Source organism: Zonotrichia albicollis, chromosome 5 (assembly GCF_047830755.1).
Source record: "Zonotrichia albicollis isolate bZonAlb1 chromosome 5, bZonAlb1.hap1, whole genome shotgun sequence".
Classification (NCBI taxonomy): Eukaryota; Metazoa; Chordata; class Aves; order Passeriformes; family Passerellidae; genus Zonotrichia; species Zonotrichia albicollis.
In genome coordinates, this window is record NC_133823.1 from 16,738,857 (window position 1) to 16,758,686 (window position 19,830).

At 51.3% G+C, this 19,830-nt stretch overlaps 1 protein-coding gene across 4 annotated transcripts in view; it reads left to right on the forward strand.

Moving 5' to 3' along the window:
* The window catches only part of LOC102064388 (E3 ubiquitin-protein ligase RNF213), a 46,687-nt gene continuing 26,857 nt past the window's right edge, over positions 1 to 19,830 (forward strand). The window contains exons 1-24 of one of the 4 annotated variants that reach the window (XM_074540914.1): positions 1 to 180; positions 1,852 to 2,159; positions 4,109 to 4,290; positions 4,915 to 5,073; positions 5,300 to 5,493; positions 5,687 to 5,967; positions 6,565 to 6,824; positions 7,443 to 7,631; positions 8,091 to 8,292; positions 8,941 to 9,002; positions 9,246 to 9,399; positions 9,868 to 10,020; positions 10,606 to 10,704; positions 12,002 to 12,124; positions 12,499 to 12,679; positions 13,196 to 13,369; positions 13,632 to 13,790; positions 14,111 to 14,703; positions 14,965 to 15,130; positions 15,684 to 15,901; positions 16,442 to 16,582; positions 16,693 to 16,854; positions 17,239 to 18,379; positions 19,368 to 19,561. In XM_074540914.1, coding sequence (XP_074397015.1) covers positions 1,968 to 2,159; positions 4,109 to 4,290; positions 4,915 to 5,073; positions 5,300 to 5,493; positions 5,687 to 5,967; positions 6,565 to 6,824; positions 7,443 to 7,631; positions 8,091 to 8,292; positions 8,941 to 9,002; positions 9,246 to 9,399; positions 9,868 to 10,020; positions 10,606 to 10,704; positions 12,002 to 12,124; positions 12,499 to 12,679; positions 13,196 to 13,369; positions 13,632 to 13,790; positions 14,111 to 14,703; positions 14,965 to 15,130; positions 15,684 to 15,901; positions 16,442 to 16,582; positions 16,693 to 16,854; positions 17,239 to 18,379; positions 19,368 to 19,561 — 5,379 coding nt within the window. In that variant the 5' untranslated portion in view covers positions 1 to 180; positions 1,852 to 1,967. Of the gene's footprint in view, positions 181 to 571; positions 704 to 1,160; positions 1,524 to 1,851; positions 2,160 to 4,108; positions 4,291 to 4,914; positions 5,074 to 5,299; positions 5,494 to 5,686; positions 5,968 to 6,564; positions 6,825 to 7,442; positions 7,632 to 8,090; positions 8,293 to 8,940; positions 9,003 to 9,245; positions 9,400 to 9,867; positions 10,021 to 10,605; positions 10,705 to 12,001; positions 12,125 to 12,498; positions 12,680 to 13,195; positions 13,370 to 13,631; positions 13,791 to 14,110; positions 14,704 to 14,964; positions 15,131 to 15,683; positions 15,902 to 16,441; positions 16,583 to 16,692; positions 16,855 to 17,238; positions 18,380 to 19,367; positions 19,562 to 19,830 lie in introns of those variants that run through there. The other 3 variants (XM_074540915.1, XM_074540912.1, XM_074540913.1) reach the window with 3 other exon arrangements.

A 19,830-nucleotide genomic window follows, 5' to 3' on the forward strand; every position in this document is an offset into this window, starting at 1 on the left:
AGTGCGGATGTGGTGCGGAAAGAAACCGAAAGCAAGCTGGGGCAGTGCAGGTGATCCGAGCCCGAGGGCACATTGTGCACAGCTCCTGCTGCCGGAGGTGCTGGAAGGACGGAATAGGTGCCCGGGAGCCACACACCTGCCAGGACTCTGGGTCCTGCCCTGGAGAGTACTGAGCTGTGGGTATGTCAGGAGGGAGAAAAGAGGGGCACGGGGGTAAAATGGGCTGCTTGTTTAGGGCAGGGCTGCTGGGAGCCCGTCTTCGGCTCGGTCCTGGTCGGATCCGGGATGGGGCAGCAGCCGTGCCCCCACTTTTGACTGCGGAATCCGCTTTTGGTTGTCAGGACCAGCACAAAGTGCTCTCCTCCAGCACACCTGCCCTCACTGCTGCTGCCGGGTCCCCCTGCGCCGGCCGGGGACTCCTGCACCGGGCTGATGGGTGGGGGATGCTCGGGGGGTACCGAGGGGACCCCAGCCGGGATGGGGGGGGGGGGGGGGGCAGACGCGCCGGGACTCGTCGAGAGCGGTGCGGCGGCCGGGGCCGGGCTTGGCCGGGGTGGTCTGGGTGGGGATCGTGCCTGTAAAAGCGAAAGTTGGCGGCTCGGCGGAGAAAGGAAAGTTGTCCGGGCGGGAGTTGGCGGAGCGGCAGGACGGGCGGGCGGGTGGTGGTGCCCGTACCCGTGCCGGTCACTCCGGTGGTAACTCGGTAAGTCGCCGGGGCGGCGAGTGGCGGCACGGGGCGCCGGGCTTAGGCTTGAGGGGCTCCGGGGCGGGCGGCGCTGTGGACTCTGGGCCGCGCTGCACCCTCGCGGTGCCCCCTAAGCGCCTCCCCGCGCCTCGATTTCCCCGGTGCACCCTGATGCCCGCTCCGCCCGGAGCCCTCCGGTGCGTGCCCGGGGACTGCCATCTCCTCCCCGTTCACTCGTGACGCCCCTATCCTGTGTATGCTCCCGTGTCCCCCTCGGTCTCCCCCGTTTCTCCCCCGTGTCCATTCCAGTCCTCCCCGTGCTCCCCTGGGGTCCCCCGGGAGCCGCGCTAGCCCCGCCCATGAGATGGCGGTCTCATTTGCTACAGGCCCCGCCCATCATACACGTATCTGATTTGTGTACAGGCGCCGCCCGTCACATAGCGGTCTCCTTTGCATACAGGCCACGCCCATCAGATAGACGTCTCGTTTGCATGGAGGCCCCGCTCACGGGGCAGCACCGCCCCGGGCGGGGCCGAGCCTGGCAGCGAGCTGGGCTCATGCCCTGGCTCTGCCTGGGACAGAGGCAATGTTCTTCCCAGGCGCGGGTTCAGAGCTGTGTTTGAGTTCAGGATGAGGCTGCTGTTGATCAGAGCCGGATGGTTGAGCTGCTGCTGAGCAGTGCTTCCACTAAGCCAAGGGCTTCTCAGGCTTCCAGGCTGCCTGGGCAGCGAGGAGCTGGGAGGGGGCAGAGCCAGGAGAGCTGCCCCAGTGCCCAGAGGGATGTTGCAGAGCACAGGGCATGGTGCTGAAGGAAACACTGGGGTGATCTGGCCGAGGGGTGAGGGCCACTGCTCAGGGGTTGGCTGGGCATTGCTCAGAGGGTGGTGAGCAAGCACCCTGAGCATCACTGGCTTTGGATATTCCCGTATGGTTACTGTAATTTTCCTTTTTTGTCCTATTCAACTGTGTTTATCTCAACCCACGAGTCTTACCTTTTTTTCTGATGCTCTCCCCCATCCAGGGACTTGGAGCTACCTGGTCTAGTGCCCCTGCTTGTGGCAGGAATGGAATGAGATGAGCTTTAAAGTCCCTTCCAACCCAAACCATCCTGCGACCCCTCTGGGGGGTGAGTTTCCAGTTTAACGATTCATTTCCCTGCTTTGCAGAGAGAAGAGAGGTGCAGCTCCCTGCAGTCACTGATGCAGAGGAAGAGGTGAAGGGAGAAGGGGCTGCTGGGTCTCCTTCCACCCCTGAAGCAAAGGAGACAGAGGACGAGTCGCTGATGGACCGAGCAAGAGCTCTGCCCAACACCACACCTGACACTGCAGGTGAATCTCCCATCTCTGCTGAGACATGGGAGGAGAAAAAGGGATCCTCAATGCTGGAATATGCCACAGCTCCAGAGGACAACACAAAGCCCTCAGCTCAGCATGGGGCTGGTGACTCTGCTCAGGAGGTTCCTCTGCAGAAGAAGGTGAGGACCCTGCTGGGTGCTGGGGAGCAGCTGTGCCTTGTTGCTCTCTTGCTAGAAGTGAGGAGGCCAAGCTGCATCCCCCACATCCCTTTGGCCATGTCAGGGAGCTGCTGCCCGGCTTCCTCCAGGAGAAGCTCGCTGTGTTTGCTGAAGCTGTGTTGGGCATGTGGAGCTGCGGTGCCGGGAGGGGGACACCACAAATTACATGAGTCAGCTTAGACACTGCTGCGCTGCTCTGTGCTCCTGCTGAGCAAGTCTTGAGTATTAAACCTACACAGTTCTCAAGAGTTATTTGCATTTCACTGGCTGGTCTTGTACCTTCTCTTCCTGATCATTCTCTGTTAGCCCTGTGTAGCAGGAAAACATCAGCACTTGCTGCAAAAGAGGAGGTGACAAAGAGTTTCCCTTTGGCTGTGAATAAACAGACATTGTGGTCTTTGTTTTTCTTTTTTTAATAGAAAGAGAACAAGAGTAAAGCAAAGAAACATATGTCCATCTCCAGGGAACCTGTTCCCCTGGACTCTCTGCCTCCTCAACCACAGAGTTGCCTGACACATGACTTTTTCCTCAGGAAATCCAACCCCACGTTGGTGAGGGAGCAAAGCCAGGTGCTGATGGATGCACTGATGCCAGTGGAGATGCAGCTGAAGGCAATAGGCATTTGCACACCTGGGGAAGGAAGCTGGCAGCCCGGAAGCAGAAAGGCTGGGCCCTGCAGAGCAGCACAGCCAGGGGGGCTGTCCCAGCTCGCAGTGCCGCAGCCCAGGGGACAAGGTGGGGGATGGAGCAGCCAGGGGTAATGTGGAAGAGGACAGTGGTGGCCCTGGCCAGCAGCCACAGCACGTTCCCAGGCCTGGGGCAGCAGCAAGGAGCTGCTGTCAGCAGGGCAGGGAGCGAGTCCCTCTGGGCTGCCTCCTGCCAAGGGAGCCCCCAAAGCAAGGCTGAGACCAAGACCTCCCCTGTGGCTCAGAGCCCACAGGCTGGGAAGGAGCTCAAGCAGAAAGGGACCAGTTCCACTGTTAAAGTGAGTGTGAGTGAGCTCTGGTGAGTGTTCCAGTGGGCACAGCTTCCCTTTGTCAGTGTGACTTGCTCATGCTGTCAGTGATGCTGAGGAGCACCTGCCCAGGCATACAGGAGTGAATTGAGGAGGACTATGGGGACGCTCTAATTCAAATTCTGTTCTCCTGGGTGTCAGTTCTAGCCCAGCTCTCACTGAGAGGTGGCTCAGATGCCCCCAGGAGTGGCAGGTATCTCTTCTCTAGCCAGCGATGCTCTCTGGAGAGCTCTGGGATCCCCTTGAACAAGGGGATTTTGTGTTTTGCGGGTGCCTATGCTCTGTTCATACACAGGCCTGGTAAGCTGGAAGTTGCTGTGGTTTCTCTTTCACTTTCTTTGTGCCCCATCCTCTGGGACTGGGGCTCACTGGGCTGTCTGTGTGGCAGTGTGTTTGGATTGGGCTCCTCTTCCATCATGGGCTGTTTTCCTTAGCCAGTGGCTTCCCTCAGCAAGGGATCAGTGCCTCCAGGAGGATGGAGCTGGTGGTGCACCAGTGTTGGGGGGCAGATGGGCAGTAGAGCAGAAAGTACTGCACAGCTGATGGGTGATGTGGACATCTTGGCTCCGGTGGGGCAGAAGCCCTGGGATCATCAAACAGAAATGTAACGGAGGAAACAAAAAGGAAATTGGCTTTGTTTAAAGGAAGTCATGCAAGACTGCAGGTACAAGACTGTGTTTAAGCAGTGTAGCTAAGAAACGTGAATGTGGTTATTTCTTAGCAGTGAAAATTTTTACCTAAGGCTGTAAGAGTATATAAATGGAGTTGCAGAAACAATAAATGGCTTCTTGCTTGCACCAGGAGTCCCATCTCTCAAGTGCCGACACAACGGCAGGAGATGCTGTGCTTCCAGGGTCTCCTGTTTCATTGGGCATTGTTTGTCTCCCTGTTGCAGAATGAAAAAACAAAAGAGAAAAATCAGCCCCCATGTGAGAAAATGCCCAACGTGAGTACGGAGACAAGTTGGATCCGAGGAGCGGAGGCTGCCAGAAAGGAGGGTGCTGTGGCTGCAGCAGACAGCCCCAAGAACAAAAAGGAACAAAGGAAGCAGAAACCTGTGGAAAAGGCTAAAGAAAGGTGAGAACAGCCCTGCTGCTCCCAGCATTCTTCACTAACAGGAGTTGCTGTCAGGAGGACTCAGGACTCCAGACTGAGGTGCTGGGATTGGGTCAGTATGTACCTTGGACATGTGGAAATGAATTGTCTTGAAACTGAAGTGAGGTGGTTGTGCACGACAGAGCCAGTGTTGAATGGGAGATGCAGTACAGGTGATGTCGTGGGTGTTGTGTTGAACCTGCTTGAGCATCTGATGGATAAAAGAGATTATTCTCTTATTTCTTGCTCTAATGAGCACCATGTGCTTCACACACACAATGCTTCAGGTGAATAGTGTGAAGAGCTGTTTTAATGTTTTGCTTAATATGTATGAGCTGGAAGGGATGGAAAGGGTGGCCATTCCAGGTGACTCTGCTAGGCCAGAGCATCTCCTGCTGCCTTTAGGAGCCCATTGTTCCTTTTTGCACTGGACTTTGCACTAGGCCTGCTCAAACATCAGTCTGAGTGAACTGCTGCCAGAGTTTATGGATCTTGCAGCCACTCAGCTGGTCTCAAATCGAGCCTGATTTGAGGTCTACAGTGACTTGTACAATTAAAAAACCCCAACAGAATCCATTCTATTCCCCTTCCAATTCTTTCCTGCAGTTCTGTGAGCCGCAATGAGGGTGTTACAGTGTATTTCCATGCAATATTATCCAAAGACTTCAAGTTCGACCCTGGTAGCCATAAAGTGTTCATCAGGGCCCAGGGCATTCCTTCCTACGCTGAGTGGGAGGACAACATCTGCGAGCTGGAGTGCACCCGGTGAGTGTTCACTGCTCTGAGATCGGGGTCTCTGTGGGGCCTCAGCCGCTGTGCAAGGTGTGGCTCTGTGCCCACAGCTGGGGGTTGCAGCAAGGGGCTTCACAGTGGAGAAAACTGTTCTAAAGTCTCACCATTCCTATTAAAAATGGAGCAATGCATGGAAGGGGAGGTCTGTAGATCAGCTAACATGTCCTTTGCCTGCCTTTGCTGTGTTTGTGTTTCCAAGGCCTCGGGGAAAACATGGATACCTCATTGAAGGCGCTGTAACTCTCAGCAGAGAAATCGTGGATAAATACATTCCTTACAAGTACTGGGTGACCTGTGGGGAGGGGGAGTATGAGTTCATTTACAAGAATCCAGTATCCAATAATCCCGTGAATCGCTGCTTATTGATAAACCGTAGATTCCTCAAAAATGGAGGTGAGCTCTGTTGGCTGGACCTGCACCTTGGGGTGATCCCTGCTGTCCTATGGCCCAGCATTCCTGGCAGGCAGCCCTGTCTGAAGCTGGCAGCTCAGTGGGCTGCTGGGGGTATTGCTGTGGCAGCTGGAAGGGAGAAGACACCTGATTGCAATGGTTGTTTTCCTGTGTTCTCCTTGTGTTGCTGTTTCAGTGTGGCACCAGTATGATGACATCGTGTGTGCAAAGCCTTCCATGCTCAAAAACTTCCAGCAGAAAGTTGGTTTTGATAATAACAAGGAAGTGGCGAAAGGGAAGAAAATTGCTGCCAAAATTATGTTAGAAAGTATCTTCAGCATTCTTGCAACCCGGAGTCCTGACAATCTGAGGAATTTCTTCTGTCAGCTGAAGCAGTTCCATTACGTTGCAGTAGGCCAGCGGGTGTTTGATGATGGGCCAATGACATGGAAAGAGTTAAACTTCGGCGCAGAGCAGGTAATCCCTTCTCCTGCAGAGACAGAAAGTATTCTGATACTGAACACAAACTTTAATTTTGCTGCTGACCTCGGTGGGTTAATTTTGCTTTTCCAGTCAAAGTTCAAGTACAGAAGCAGTGGGGATCCTTCTGGGGTGGCTGTCACTGACTGCATTGAAGGCTTCAGTCAGCCTGTGCACCTCGGTGTGGTTCTGAGACCCCATGGGGGTCAGCAGCAGGGCTGTGATGTGGTGACTTCATACCTGAGTGGGTTTTGTGTCTGGATATTGATTTCCTAAGCCTTGCCATTAAGTTTGGCTGCTAGTTGTTCTGTCACTAACAACTTCTCTGCACTCATCTCTTGCTCCAAAGCTGCCTGCTTTTTGGGAGAAGCTCCTGGTCCTGTTCTTAGCAGTGATGCCAGTAGGGTTTCTGGAATCCAGAATTTCTTATTTGACATAATTAGGAAATGTGACAGAAATGCCATATTGTCTTTTTTGGTTTTCAGCGCTCCTCCTCCCTGTCCTGTGGCCTCACTAGAACTGGCAGAAGACATTGGCTTCAGAAGAGAAAGATTAATGCTATGCTTGGTTTGTTTCTTCTCTTCTTTATCCCAGGTGAAGGATTTACTGCTAAAATATGTGAAGAAAATAGCTCTCCCTTTCCTTACACCAGAAGCAGCTCCAGAGGGCAGAGTCATCCAAAGCAAACTGGCTGTGGGGCTCACCATTCTTGTGGTAGTTGAGCACTATTCGCTCTCAATACCTAAAAGTGACCTGGCTGACCTGTGCAGCCTCCTGTGCTTGGATCAGGTGTCACCACAAGTTGTACAGAATGAGATTGATCACATCAAAGAGGCTTTTTCAGGAGTTTCCAAGTAAGTGTTCCATGTACCTTCTAGCTGACCAAGCTGGTGTTGCTTTGATGAAACAACCAGAATCCAGCTCTCTACTGCTAAAGAACCAGAGAAAAAGTTACATTTGTAGGTATCTTTGGAGGTCTCAGTTCCAGCCTCTTGCTTGAAGCAGGGCTAACATCCAGGCAAGGTTGTAGTGCATCATTCCGCACTTTTTGGTTGGTTTCCCCTGGAGTGCCTGTTTGCCAGGTTGTAATCTGACTACCTGGAAGTGGATTTGAAGTTCTTCACTCACACAGCTGCAGCCATTGCATTTCTCTCTGGAGTCCTTCTCTGGGTGGGTGTCACAGGGCTGGGGGGCCTCATGGGGAGACTGTAGGAAAAGGATTGGATCTTCCCAGTGCTCCAGCAGCAGGATCTGTGCAGAGAGGTTCTGTAACATTGCAGCTCTGGGCCTTAAACCTGGACAGGTACGCTCTGCAATGAAGAATAGATGGAGCTAAAATAATTACCAGAGGTTAACTGAAGGTGCATAGGGAGATTGAAACATGGCCTCCCACACCACTATGGCATTCCCAAGGCCAGGATAAAGCTGTTCTTTTACTCAGTATCTTTGTTTTGTTTTCTTTTTTTATTTAGCTTGAGGATTGACCTGACAAACCTTTGCCAGAGGTGCATTGAACTTGACGTAGACCAGTGGGTGTGGGTCCTTCCCCTTCTGCATTCCTTTGCTGCTCCCCTGCAGCAGGAGCACAGGCTGGTGGAGGAGGATGCCTGGGCAGGGCTGGAAGGGCTTCCATTTGCTGAAACCAGGATGAAGCAACATGTGTGAGTTTTCCAGAGCTCCCAGTTCCTTCCAGTGCCTTCAAATCTCTTTTTGTTTTTCCCCTTCCCCGTTTTTAAAGAGTATGAAATGTAGCATGTTAAGGGAGGATGTCTGGGGTATTTGGGCACAGCCACACTGGTGGCTCAGAGGTCACTGAGTGTAGCCCAGTTGGGCACTGTGTGACCAACACAACCCCCCCAGTTCTGCCAGCCAGGGAGCAGGTGGGAGCTAAAGCTGCTCCTGTTGTGTACAGTCTGAGCAAGACCTGGAGTTTATTTTCCCTGAGTGCTTGTGCCCAGTGGTTTGGTTCTGCTGTGCCACCCCTGGGCCCTGGAGACTCCCACTGATCTCAGCTGCAGGGACAAAAGCACAAGAATGGAGGAGACTCCTCTGGGGGCTGCACGAGCTCACAGCCTTTTGTTTCCTGGAATCCTGAAGATTTTGTTTTGTCTTCCCTCCAGAGCAACCCGAATGCTGGCACGAATGAGAGAAAAGAGATACTTGATGGAATTTGATGGGACTCTAGTCAAGTCCTGGCTCTGTGTGGTGCCCCTGGGGAGCCTGGCTGACTTCATAAAAGACTTCTCCAGTGACCCGTTAGTTACTCTTCAAGGTGTTTTGTACAGATTGGAGAATGCTGAGCTCTCGTGCGATAGCTCTCAGGTTTGTCATCTGGCAGCTTTACCCAGCTCTGCGCTGAAGGCTCCAACTGGGCTCCTGGGTGTCTTTTGGCAGAACTGACCATCACTGAGGGAACTGGGGCTCACAGCAGGTCACAGCACAAAGAGCCTCAAACCTAGCTAAGAGCAAAAATAGTTGCACTGAAGTCAGCAACCCCTCAGGGGGAGAGTTGGGGATTTATGTGCAGCAGAAGGTGTTGGCATTGATGAGAGGAGGGTGTTTGTGGTTGGATTTGCTCTTGGTTAGTGATGGCAGATGTTTTAATCCTGACCTCCTCAGACGTGTACCTGAAACTGGTTTTTTTTGTACAGGAGGGTTGGGCAAGGGGCTGCTGGTTTGAGAGATTTTCCTGCTGTTGTGAAAACTTTTGTATTGGTGCAAGAACAGCAGGAGTAGGACCTTGCAACTAATAATAGAAGTTGTAAGAAGTACAGGTTGGGTTTGTGCGTATAAAAGCCGCCCAGGTATTGGCTCTGACATCCAGTAAATAAGTTCTGCTATTTTACAAAATAGCAGAATTTATGAAAATATTGGAGAAGATGCAAAAGAATAGTGAGTTCCCTCCTCCTCAGCTAATCAGAAATCAGTCTGTAAAATTTCTTCCACAGTTTCATATTTTTGTCTTTCCAGTCCCAGGTGCTAGTGGGGATTCTAAACACAGTGCTGCACGCCTTGGCTGAGCCCCCAGCCAGGTAAGTGCAGTGCACCTCTGTGAGAGCAATGTCTGCCTCTGCACCAGGGCTGGGGTCCTGCTTATGTACCTTGAAATCTCTGTTGAGAAAAAAATCCTGGAGTTCCATCCCATCTTTTCAATCCATCTGAGGGAGGTAGCTGCCACACTGTGTTGAATTTGGTGGGGTTTTTACTTTGTTTTTAATTTTTTATTTTTCCTTGGAGCAGAAAATTAACTCTCCCTCTGTGTTGCTGCCCGGCAGAGCTCTGGGGTCTCCTTCTTGGCGGTGCTGCTGGTCCCGCTGCCTCAGGCTGCATGAGAGGCTCTGCAAGGCTGCCAGCACAGTGGGGTTGTTCCTGATCCCTGCCACTGCTGCCACCCTGATTGCCAAGGTTGCCCAGCTTCAGCCCCCAGCAGTGAGTACCAAGGAACTCTTGGCTTGATACAAGCAAGGTACCCAGAAGTATTGCAAGTGTGGCACAACTTACTGGGTTTAGGTCAGGTCCAGTCTCTGAAGAACTTCACAGTCTGAGCAAGACTGTGATACTTTCAGACAGGTGTGGAGTCACCTGATGAGTTTGGTTCTTATTGAAAATAAGGTCAGATGCTCAGGTTTGCTGTCATAAGCTGTGTTTTAACTCTGGTTTTGTTTCTCCTTTAACATTTGTTTACTTCCTGGAACAAGCTTAAGCACAACCTGCCTGTGACCTGCACTTTCCCAGCCTCTCTGCTTTTATTCAAGCAGTGCTGGGTCTGTTGCAGGGCTCTTGTGTGTTCTGGATGCTTTTGGTCTTCTCTTTAGAAATACTGATTTAAATCAGTTGTCTATTGCTGTCCTGCTTGAGCTGTGTTTATTTTGTTGTCTTCCCCTTTGTGTGGGGCAGGTTCCAGGGGATGCTGTGGAGGAAGTCCCAATGGAAGAGTTGCTCAGTGGAGCTCTGAGGGAAGCTCGTACCTGGTTCAGAAAGGTTTTAGATCGCAAGTTACTGGAGAAGCACTCAGACCATGTGATCTTCTCTTTCTCCCCTGAACTTCAGGTTTGTCGTCTTTTGATAAACTGCAGTAAAAAGGGATTTTACTGTAGCTTAGCCAGGGTCTTGAGTCTGCTGGCTCTTTGCTGGGCTCTGCAGATGTGGCTTGGTAAGGAGTGGGGTGGGGATGGGCAGTGTTTGGAGCTCACCTCTGTTCTCTTCCTTGGCTCTTCCTAAAGGCATTGCTGGATGAGGAGCTGCCCCTTGATGTTGTCTTGCTCCCAGTGTGTCCCACTGGTTGTCCTCAGGCCTTCCAGCATGCAAAGTTCAGAGCAGCCCTGCCAGTCTGAGCTGCTGCTCCCTCTGGCCCTCTCTGGGACAGTTTCCAGCAGTAGGTTGGAAATAGCTCATCCAAATGTCTCCTTCAGCAGCTGAGACATTTACACACTCTTTGGGCTTAAAGAGCAGCTCTGGGAGTGTTCCTTTTCCTCAGAATGGAAACATCTGAAAGGGCTGCAGACTGTCTGAGGCATGTGGGGCATCTCTTCTACATTGTTCTTTTAATTTCCTTTCTTTTATTTTCCTTTCTTTTAATTTTTCTATTAAATCTCAGCACTCAGTAGTTTGGGTTGGTTTGCTTGTCCCCTGCAGGTCTGGGATAAGTTTGTGAAAATCAGCTTTCCAGATAAGAAGTTCACCCAGAAATGGAGGAGCGCTTTACTTGAAGATCTGAAGAAAAGAATCCAGCAGGTAGGGGAGACTCCAGGCAGCCTTGGCTGGTGTCCAGAGCAGATGGAGTGACTTGTGTGTGGAAACCCAGGGCACTGGAATATTTCTCTGTCTGCTCTCGGGTGTCCTCACCCCCAGGGGAGCGCTGTCTTTGACCCCTCATCCATGGAGAAAGTTTCCTAGACTTCAAGGTAGACTAGAATCCACAAAAGTGTGAAATAGATTATAGAGAGTAGTGTAAGTGTATCCCTTGGTGAGAAATTGAGGTTTTGGGATTTTTGTTATGTTGTGGATGGAAGCAAGATGGAGGGCACAGCGTGTCCTGGGTTTCTTCTTCATGCTGCTTCTTTCTTCTTCTTCTTGGGTTTGGGTGGCATTTTGTAATTGGGCAGAAAAGTCCGCACTGCCAGCTCTTTGGGATCACTTATTGGGTTAAAAAGGGAAATAATCCAGGTGTCAGTTCTTAATTGGATAGTTGAGTCTTAAAAGACCTTGTAACAAGAGATTGTCAACCATTTTGTGCCTTCTAATGAAACTGAACTCACAGTAATGAGACTGTTTTACTGATAAGAAGTAATAAACACCTGAGTCCGAACACAAGTTCGGACTATCTCAAGTGCCTTCAATCCAGACCCAGAGAAACCCACAGCTGCTACTGCCACACTTGTGCTGTGCTTGGAGCAGGAGCATGTGCAAACATGGTGGCTTTGGCCATAACAATTGCCATTGCTGTTATGAACCAGGTTGTGGAGGGTCAGCAATTGGCCATGATGATGTCTCACGCTGTAATCTTGGTCAGTGCCCTGGCTCGGGTCCTGGTGCTTCAGAGGAAATCCACATTCTGAACAATTGTCACCTCTGTGGTTTTAAGAACCAGCAAATGCAAAATAAACACCCAGGGGCTCAGAGAAGCCAAGCTGGTGCCTCTCTTTTCATTCCTTGTGCAGAAATGGTGCTGCTCAGGCTCCCAAATGCACACCCACATGTGTTAGTCCCTTCCAAACTGACATTGTATAGCTCCTCATTTCTTTTCTACAACAGTTACATATTTCCTTAAGCCATTGAATTTCATGGTGAAGTCAGGAAACAAATATTTTCTGCTGTGAGCTTGTCTTGGAGAGATGGATATTAAGTAATCACACACTTTAGATGGAAATCATTAAAAGGTTTTCCAAGCATTTATTTGTTTGATCTCTCTCCCAGGCCCTCAGAAATGGGCTGATGCTCAGGTTCCTTTTATTGTCTTGATAGCATCACTGCTTCATACTGCCAGGAGAAATACTTTGAGTTGATGAGAAATCTCCCTTTTACCTTTCAGGAGCCTCCAGTGAACCAAATCTTAGTGTACTGTTCTCAGCACCACCACATCACAAAGACAGACTCCTCCATCAGCCAGTGCTTCCAGAGCTGTGCCATAGAGGCTGTACCTCCAGCTTGCCAGGTACTGTGTGTGCCCTGGTAGGGGAAAGGAAAGGTAGGGAAGGGAGGAGAAAGGAGAGTGGGTTTCACAGCAATTCTGTTGCACAGGGATGTGCCTTGTGGTGGAAGGGGAGGTGGAGGTTGCTTGAGCTGCTGCAGATTGTTTGTTAAACCAAAACCAGAAAATATCAACAAGAAATCAGGAAACGAGGTCTGTGAGGAATATTTGTAATGTGTTTCCACCATGAGCTCTGGTATCAGTTGTGTCACAGGACTGCTTTGGAATATTCCTCAGCACTGGAGGGGACTCCTTGGCATCAGTGCCAGTTCTGAGACACGGACACAGTGGGACCCCAGAGTCTGACCTGCCCCTGCCCTCTCTGTGTGCCCTGGCAGATGCACAACAATCTCCTGGAGCAGATCTCTGCCTACAACATGGGCAAGTTCAGCCAGCTCGTGTCTGCTGTCATGGTGAAGTCGTGGCCAGTCATGGCTGGGCAGTCTGAGGGGTATTCTGATACGATTCTGCACCACCTGCTCACATGGCCTGACATCAAACATATCTTCAGCTTTAATGGTAGGTCTGTAGTTGGGTTTTAGGAGGCCTTGAGAAGCTTTTCTCTGCCTCACTGCTGCCACTGCACAGAGCAGCAGAGAGAAATTGTCCTGCTCTTATTTTAGTCCCTATCCCAAAACTTGAACTATTCAGCTTGGATTTGGAGAGGGAAGGCCAAGGAAAAAGGAGCCACTATTCCTCTTGTGCTAATCCACTACAACTTCCTCAGGATTTGTGGACCATAACTTTTTTCCCTGAGAAGTTCTCACAAGTTATTGGCCAAGAGTTGGCCAAGAGAATGGATCCAATGGCTTTTGTTTGCCCCATAGGGTTTGGGTCTGGGCTCTCCATGGAAAGTTTCCACATTGCTGTCCTGGGATCCTGGTTTTGTTCAGAAAGACATGAGGGGTTGGAGGGTGGTGTGAGTCCACAGGCTCTTGGGTTCAGTAGGAAATGGAAGGACTGTGCCATGGCATGGAAAAGTTCCTGATTCTACCTGTTTTTTGGGAAACATGACATGCTTTGTGTCTGGAACAGAAACAAGCAAAAACCTTCTGGACACGCTCACAGATGAAGCAAAGAATGTCGTGGCTGTAGCAGACTCTGTGCTTAAGAGAGTCACCGATGACATCAACTGCCGCTGCATCCTCGTGAAACACCTGGAGAAGGTTTTCCAGCACAAGGAACAGTTCCTCTGCATGTGGGAGACAAGTAAGAGATGGGTTCAAAGCGGCATGGTTGGTTTAGTGCATCACCGTAATGATGCTGGTCTGCTCAGGAGGGACTGCAGGGGTTGGGGGTGCTCAGGAAGAGCTGCAGCAGTTTGGAGTGCTGTTCCTTGGCCTGGGCAGGGATCTCCCAGCTCTAGTTTGTGTTGTCACTGCGGGGTTGTGACTCTGCAGTTCCCAACCTGAGTTGGGATGCAGGGCTTGGGAAATGTCTGCTTTGTGACTACAGGTGAGTTTTGTTTCAGAGCACCAGCAATGGCCAAGTGAGGCAAAGGAGAAGTTCCAGAGAGGCCTGAAAGAACTGCTGGCATTGAGGCATGAAGAAGTCACACAGCTCAGAAGAGAGAAAGAAGCAATCAGAACCTTCCTGAGAATGTGCCGGGGGATGCAGAAGCCTGTGAGAGGTACAGTCCTGGGGAGCAATCTGAAAGTGTCAAGTCCAGAAAACAGCATTTTCCTTGAAAATCTCTTGGCTTTGCGAACAGGTTTGATTCTAAGCCCCAAAGTGAGGGTGAGGAGGGGTGGGGGGAGTAATTTGATGCACAAGCACTCAATTGACCCACCACCCAGAGTAATGGTGGTGGGTCAATTGAGTGCTTGTGCATCAAATGACACTTAGAGGGGTCCACCTGCCTGGTAGCATTTTGTGGCTTGGGGGATGGGATGAAGTGAGCTGGAGTGGTTGCACCATCTGATCTCCCTCTGGCCTGTCTCTGGTTTACAGTGGTTTTAGGTGAGGTGGAATTTCAACACTCAGTAGATCTTCACTCAAAAAGACTGGATGAAGTTGTGATAGTGGAAAAGAGGTCCCTGCAGACCTTCTACAGCTTGAGCCCAGAGCTGAAAGAGTTTGTCCACAAAATGCACTCTTTTAAGGACAGCTCAATCTTCCAGCAGTTCTGGGAGGAATCAGTAGAGAAGGTAGGAGAGAAGTATGAGCGTGACTCTTCGGAGGAGGATGAGGAGATTGTTCCTGAGCTGGGCCTTAATGATATTTTGAACTGCATTATCCGCCCTTGCTTTAACAGCTATGCAGAGCTGTATGATGAACTCAGATCAGGAAGTCTTACACTTTCTGCAGTTGATAGAATTTTCCAGGAGTTCATAGGTCATCCTGAACGTCTCAAAGCAGAGCTGAACACCATCTGTGAGCTTCGGCCTGCAGAGGACAGAGGCTGGGTTGACCATCGAGTCCAGCAGATCCAGCAGTACCATGAAATGAATTCAACCTGTGAAGCTGCCAAGATCATTGACTGTGTGAAAGAGAGTTTAGGCCTCTCTGGTGACTTCAGTATCCTGGAAAACTTGTTGCATATAGTAAGTATCTGTGACTTCAACTCTTTACTGTCAGGCTGTTGGCTAAATTCAAACCTTCCCACAAGTCCATCCCAGTCTGTAAAAAGTCATTCCTTGTCCCAAAATGCTCCAAATGCTTTTGTGTAGTCATTCCTTAAAGAGAGATGATGATACTGCTCAGTTGGGGTGTGGCTTTGCAGAGGGCTTTCCTTTCCCTGCTGCAGAACCAGTGACATTTCCCAATTCCAGACTCAGTGTGTGTTTGCACCACTTGCTTTCCAGACAGAAAAGCTTGAACCCTACCAGACCCAGAAGCTGGATTCCATCAGCCCTGAGCTCGTGCAAGCCAAGCAGATTCTGGAGGGGATAACTCAGCCCCGCTGTAGCTGTCTGAGGGAGCTCGCCCGGCAGAAGGAGTTTGTCTGCTGGGTCAGAGAAGCACTGAAAGGTGTGTGCTACTCACCCAGGAATCAGACAGAGAGTACTAGAAGGGATGGCAGCTTGTGTGGGGGCAGAAGGAACTCTGAATCCCTGACCCATCTGCCTTGTGCCTTTGCAGCTTCTGGTGTTGAGAGTTACATCTCTGATGGGCTTTGGTGTAGAATGTGCTATGAGGACGCTTTAAACGTGCCCATGCACTGGTGCAGCACACAGTGACCACCCAGCTGGGAGCTGGGCTGGGTCTGGAGGGCTTCAGCAGCTGCTGCTGCTGCTCAGTTCAGACCTCTTGTTTCAGGGGATGGAGCTGTGTGTCTGCCAGCTGAGATGTCTGACCTATGCAAACACCCTCAGCCACACACACCCCCAGGCACTGCTCCCTTCCTGGCTGGGGATCTGGGGGTCCATGGATGGATGGATGGATGGCCTGGGAAAGCTGATGGGCAGTTACACAGGAGCTGCTGCTCAAAGCATTCTTCCTGCATTTCCTGTAGAGGGTGGTGATGAGGGCTGGGGTCCAAGCTGCCTCATATGTTGCTCACTCCTGTGTTGCCTCCTTTCAGACATAAATGAGCTGAAGGTGTTTGTTGACCTGGCCTCTATCTCAGCGGGGGAGAACGACATGGATGTGGACCGTGTTGCCTGTTTCCACGGCGCTGTGCACGGCTACTCCTCCCTGCTCTACGAGCTCCACCAGGGCTCAGGCTTCGAGGACTTCATGAGGTGCTTGGAGAAGCTGTGGCGAGCCTTGGACAGTGATAAGAGCCTCCCCAAGAAACTGGTGAGTTCTGCTGGGACAGGGCCTCTGCATCCTCCTGCCTTTCTGCCTTCCAGGAGTGGCTGGAAGTTGGACTGCGCTGGGCAAATGGCACCTGTGTGGGGACATCACTGCGGCTCTTGTTTATGGAGGAAAAACAGCTGATGTTCCTGTGGCACAAAAATTCACTGCAGCAGCTGTAGCTGGTGTAGCACAGGTTTCTCCAGGGTGCTACAAGGCTTTCCACTGTGATGTGTGGCCTAGCTCATGCAGGTTTCATGGTGTGAAAGAGGGAAGGCAAGTGCCTGGGAACTCTTATCCTTTTGCAGCAAGGCCTGCCTCTGTAGCAAGAGGTGTTGGAGCACTGTGGGCTCTGTTCAGCCTCCCATGGAGTGGGTAAGGAAGAGCTGTGCAGATAGAGCAGGCTGAAGCCAGTACTCATTGCTTTCTTCCTTCCCCATCACAAAACTCTTGTGCCAGCCCAAGCTGTTTGTCCTGGTCAGGTGTAAGCAGAGATCAGATTTCAGAGCAGCTGGGGCAGTGCTGTGTCTCCTCTCCCCACAGCGTGCCTCGGCTCAGCACCTGGAGTGGCTGAAGACAGTGAAGGAGAGCCACGGCTCTGTGGAGCTGTCCTCGCTGTCCCTGGCAGCTGCCATCAACAGCAGAGGGGTCTATGTGCTGAGGGCACCAGCTGATGGCCAGAAGGTGAGGCTGTGATCACTCAGCTCCCGCTGCCCCTCCTGCCTGGGGGCTGCTGCCCTGGCCTTGGGCAGAGCCCCAGGCATGCTGACAGCTCCTGCTCTTGCTCTTGGCAGGTCTCCTTGGACAGTGTCCTGCGCTTCACCCTCCCGGCGACCTCTGGGGACACTGAAACCTCCCAGAAGTACTCGCTGGCAGAGCTCCGCGAGCTGCAGAACAAACTGATGCTCATGTCTGCCAAGGGAGAGCAAGGCCTGGAGGTGGAGAGGTTCTCTGAGGTCCGATTCCAAACCCAGGGGTAACTGGTGTTGGGCCAGGGCTGGTTTTTCCCGTGACTATAAGACTTTGGAGTTGCTGGGAGTGTTCCTGCCTGTGGTTCCTTGCTAAGGTAGAGCTAAGCTGCAGACAGAAGAGTGAGCTGGTTGCCTTATCCTCTGGCTGCACTGGGGATTGTCCTGGCTGGCAGCATCACTGTAATTTTGTAGCAAGCTGGGAGTTCCTTACTGGTTTCCTGGGGATACTGTTGTTAAAAAGTCCCAGAGAGTCTCTGGTTGCTGTACAAGGCCTGACATGCTTTGGGACATTCACTGAATGTCTTTCCAGGGGTTTCATGGCTGAAACTTGCAAATCAGCTTGTTTCTCTCTCCTCTGTCTTTGCACAGGTCTTTTCCAATGTCCAGAGACTTGCCCAGGCCTTTATAGACCTTTACTCAGCTGGGAACATGCTTTTCCGCTCCTGGCTTGCCCAGGTGTATTGTTCACCCCACAGAGAATCCTGTGTTTTTATAGACTTCTCTCTGGGCCCCATCCCAGTGCTGGAAGGGCAAGGGGATATGGCAGCTGTGCTCCCAGCCCTCTGCAAGACCATGGAGAGTTTCCTGGAGAGCTGGAAAAGCTTCATGAATGCCAGGCGACGTGAGCATTTCTACCTGAACTACTACAGTGCAGAGCAGCTGGTGTTCCTGTGCTTGGAGCTGGGCCGGGGCAGCCCCAGCCAGGCTGCCCTCATGATGCTCTCCTTCCTCAACCCTCACTGCACTGAGCAGGATGCCCTCACAACCCTCAGGAGCCAGTGCCCTCCCATTTCAGGGAAGGCTGCTTCTGACTTCCAGGTGCTGCTGGATGGGGAGAGGGACCTGAGTGCCCGGCTGAAGCGCATCTGGGAATGCTACATGAGCAACATGGGCTCCTTCCTCCCCAGCTGCCTGGACATCGACACACTGGGCCTGTGGCTGAAGAACCTGGCCAGCAGTGGCAGGGAATGCATCACCAGAGACTTCCCTCAGGATCTGCTCTGTGTGGGCCAGCCCAACCTCATCCTCTGCCCTCGCTCCGAGGTGCTCAGCTCTGCCCTGGCTATTTACATGAACAGTCCTGAGCAGCCCCTTCCCACCTTCGACGAGGTGCTGCTGTGCACGCCCCAGACCAGCGCAGAGCAGGTGGGGCTGTTCCTGCACAGGTGCCTCATTCCCTGCCAGGGTGGGAACAAGATTTACACCATGCTCTATGCAGATGAGCTGAGCTATGAGGTCAGCTGCAGGGCAGAGGAGCTGTTCCAGCACCTGCAGTGCTGCAACAGCTCCTACAGGCTCGTCATCCTGTGCAACTGCGAGCGGGAGAACAGCTACCTGCCCTCTGCCTTCAGCCACTACAAGGTGCACATGATTCCCCAGAGGTCACAGGAAGATATCCAGCAGTACCTGCAGCGCCACTTCCGAGTGGCTCAGCCCTCCAGCTCAGCTGCAGCCGTGTTCAAGGAGCACATGTGTGTTGGGATTGTGTCCTCCAAAAGAGCTGGCATGGGTAAGATGGCATGTGCAGAGTGGGCTCTGCTGAGAGCTCAAAACCAGGGTGGGGTTTACCTTACCAGGTTTTGTGTCCAAGATTTAAGTGTCTTCGTCAAAAAGAGCAATTCAGACTGGTCAGTGCAGGGAGGTGAAAGCTCAAAGTCCTCTTGTCCCCTGGTTTTGTTACAGGTAAAAGTTATGTTAAATTAAGGTATAATTCAATTATATTGTATTAGTTGTGTTATATTAATTTTATTATGTTAAGAGGAGGGGCTTATTAGAATGTGCTAGGAGAAGAGTCCGGGGTTTGGTGGAAGGGTGGTCTGGTGGGGGAAGGCGAGGTCAAAGTGAGATTGGATGGAAGATCTGACCAATCGTTCGAAGCCCTGCAGAAACGATTGGTCCAGAAGGAACGGCGTTAAAGACCAGTGAGAAGCCTGGACATGGACCAATCGCCATGCAGATCCAAAACAGACCAATCCTAGATTCAAAGGGGGCTATAAATGGGAGGAGCTCAGTTGGGTCGGGGTTCTTCTTTTTGGAAACTTGTTTTATGGGGAGAACCCCATGCACTTGAGGTTAGCGCACTGTTCTGTTTTTGGCTCGTTGTGTGGGTGCCTGGGCTTATCCTGGGTACTCCGTTCCTTGCAGCTGTTTTAATAAACGAGAACATCTTTCTCCAGAGAATGTTTGGACTCGTTCATATTCATAACAGTTTGACTTTAGGAACAAGTGCAAAATAGGATAGATTCAAGTCCTAATAAAGAGTAAAGCTTCTTTCAGGCAGTGGAAGGAGAACAAACCTTATGGATAACAAGAGCAATGTGTTGGATTCCAGGCTCCATCTGCTCAAACCAGACTTAGATTTGTTCTGGAATGCCTTTTAGGAAGCTTCAGAGATTTTAGGGCATGGGGTAATTAAACATTTGATTTCCTTCTATTGTCTCTTAACGTGATCTATCTGATATTGATGGCTTTGGTTCTTGTGGTGTTTTTAATAACAGGGAAATCTCTGTATGTGAAGAGGCTGCATGAGAGACTGCAAAAAGATCAGCCTGACTGCACAGAACTTCTGAAAACCATCAGACTGATTGAACCAGAAGTGGATGAAGATAAAGTGCTGAAATCTCTTCTGCCTTTTCTGGAGAGAGAACACCAGACAAAGCCCATGATATTCCATTTTGATATCACCTCCTCAGTGAGTACATCCCTCCCACAGCTGCCTTGTCCCACAAGTCCTGTGTGGACCCTTGCAGGAGCTTTCTGTAAAGCTTTTGTTTCTCAGCTAGCCATTTCCCTAGCAAGCCTTCTCTCATTATTGTGCAGGTAATGCTAATACCATCAAGGTGATTGAACTCTGGAACAGTTGCCCAGGGAAGCTGTAGAGTCTCTACCTTGGAGACATTAAAAACGTGACTGAATGTGGCCCTGAGCAGCCTGTTCTAGCTGGGCCTGCTTTAAGCAGAG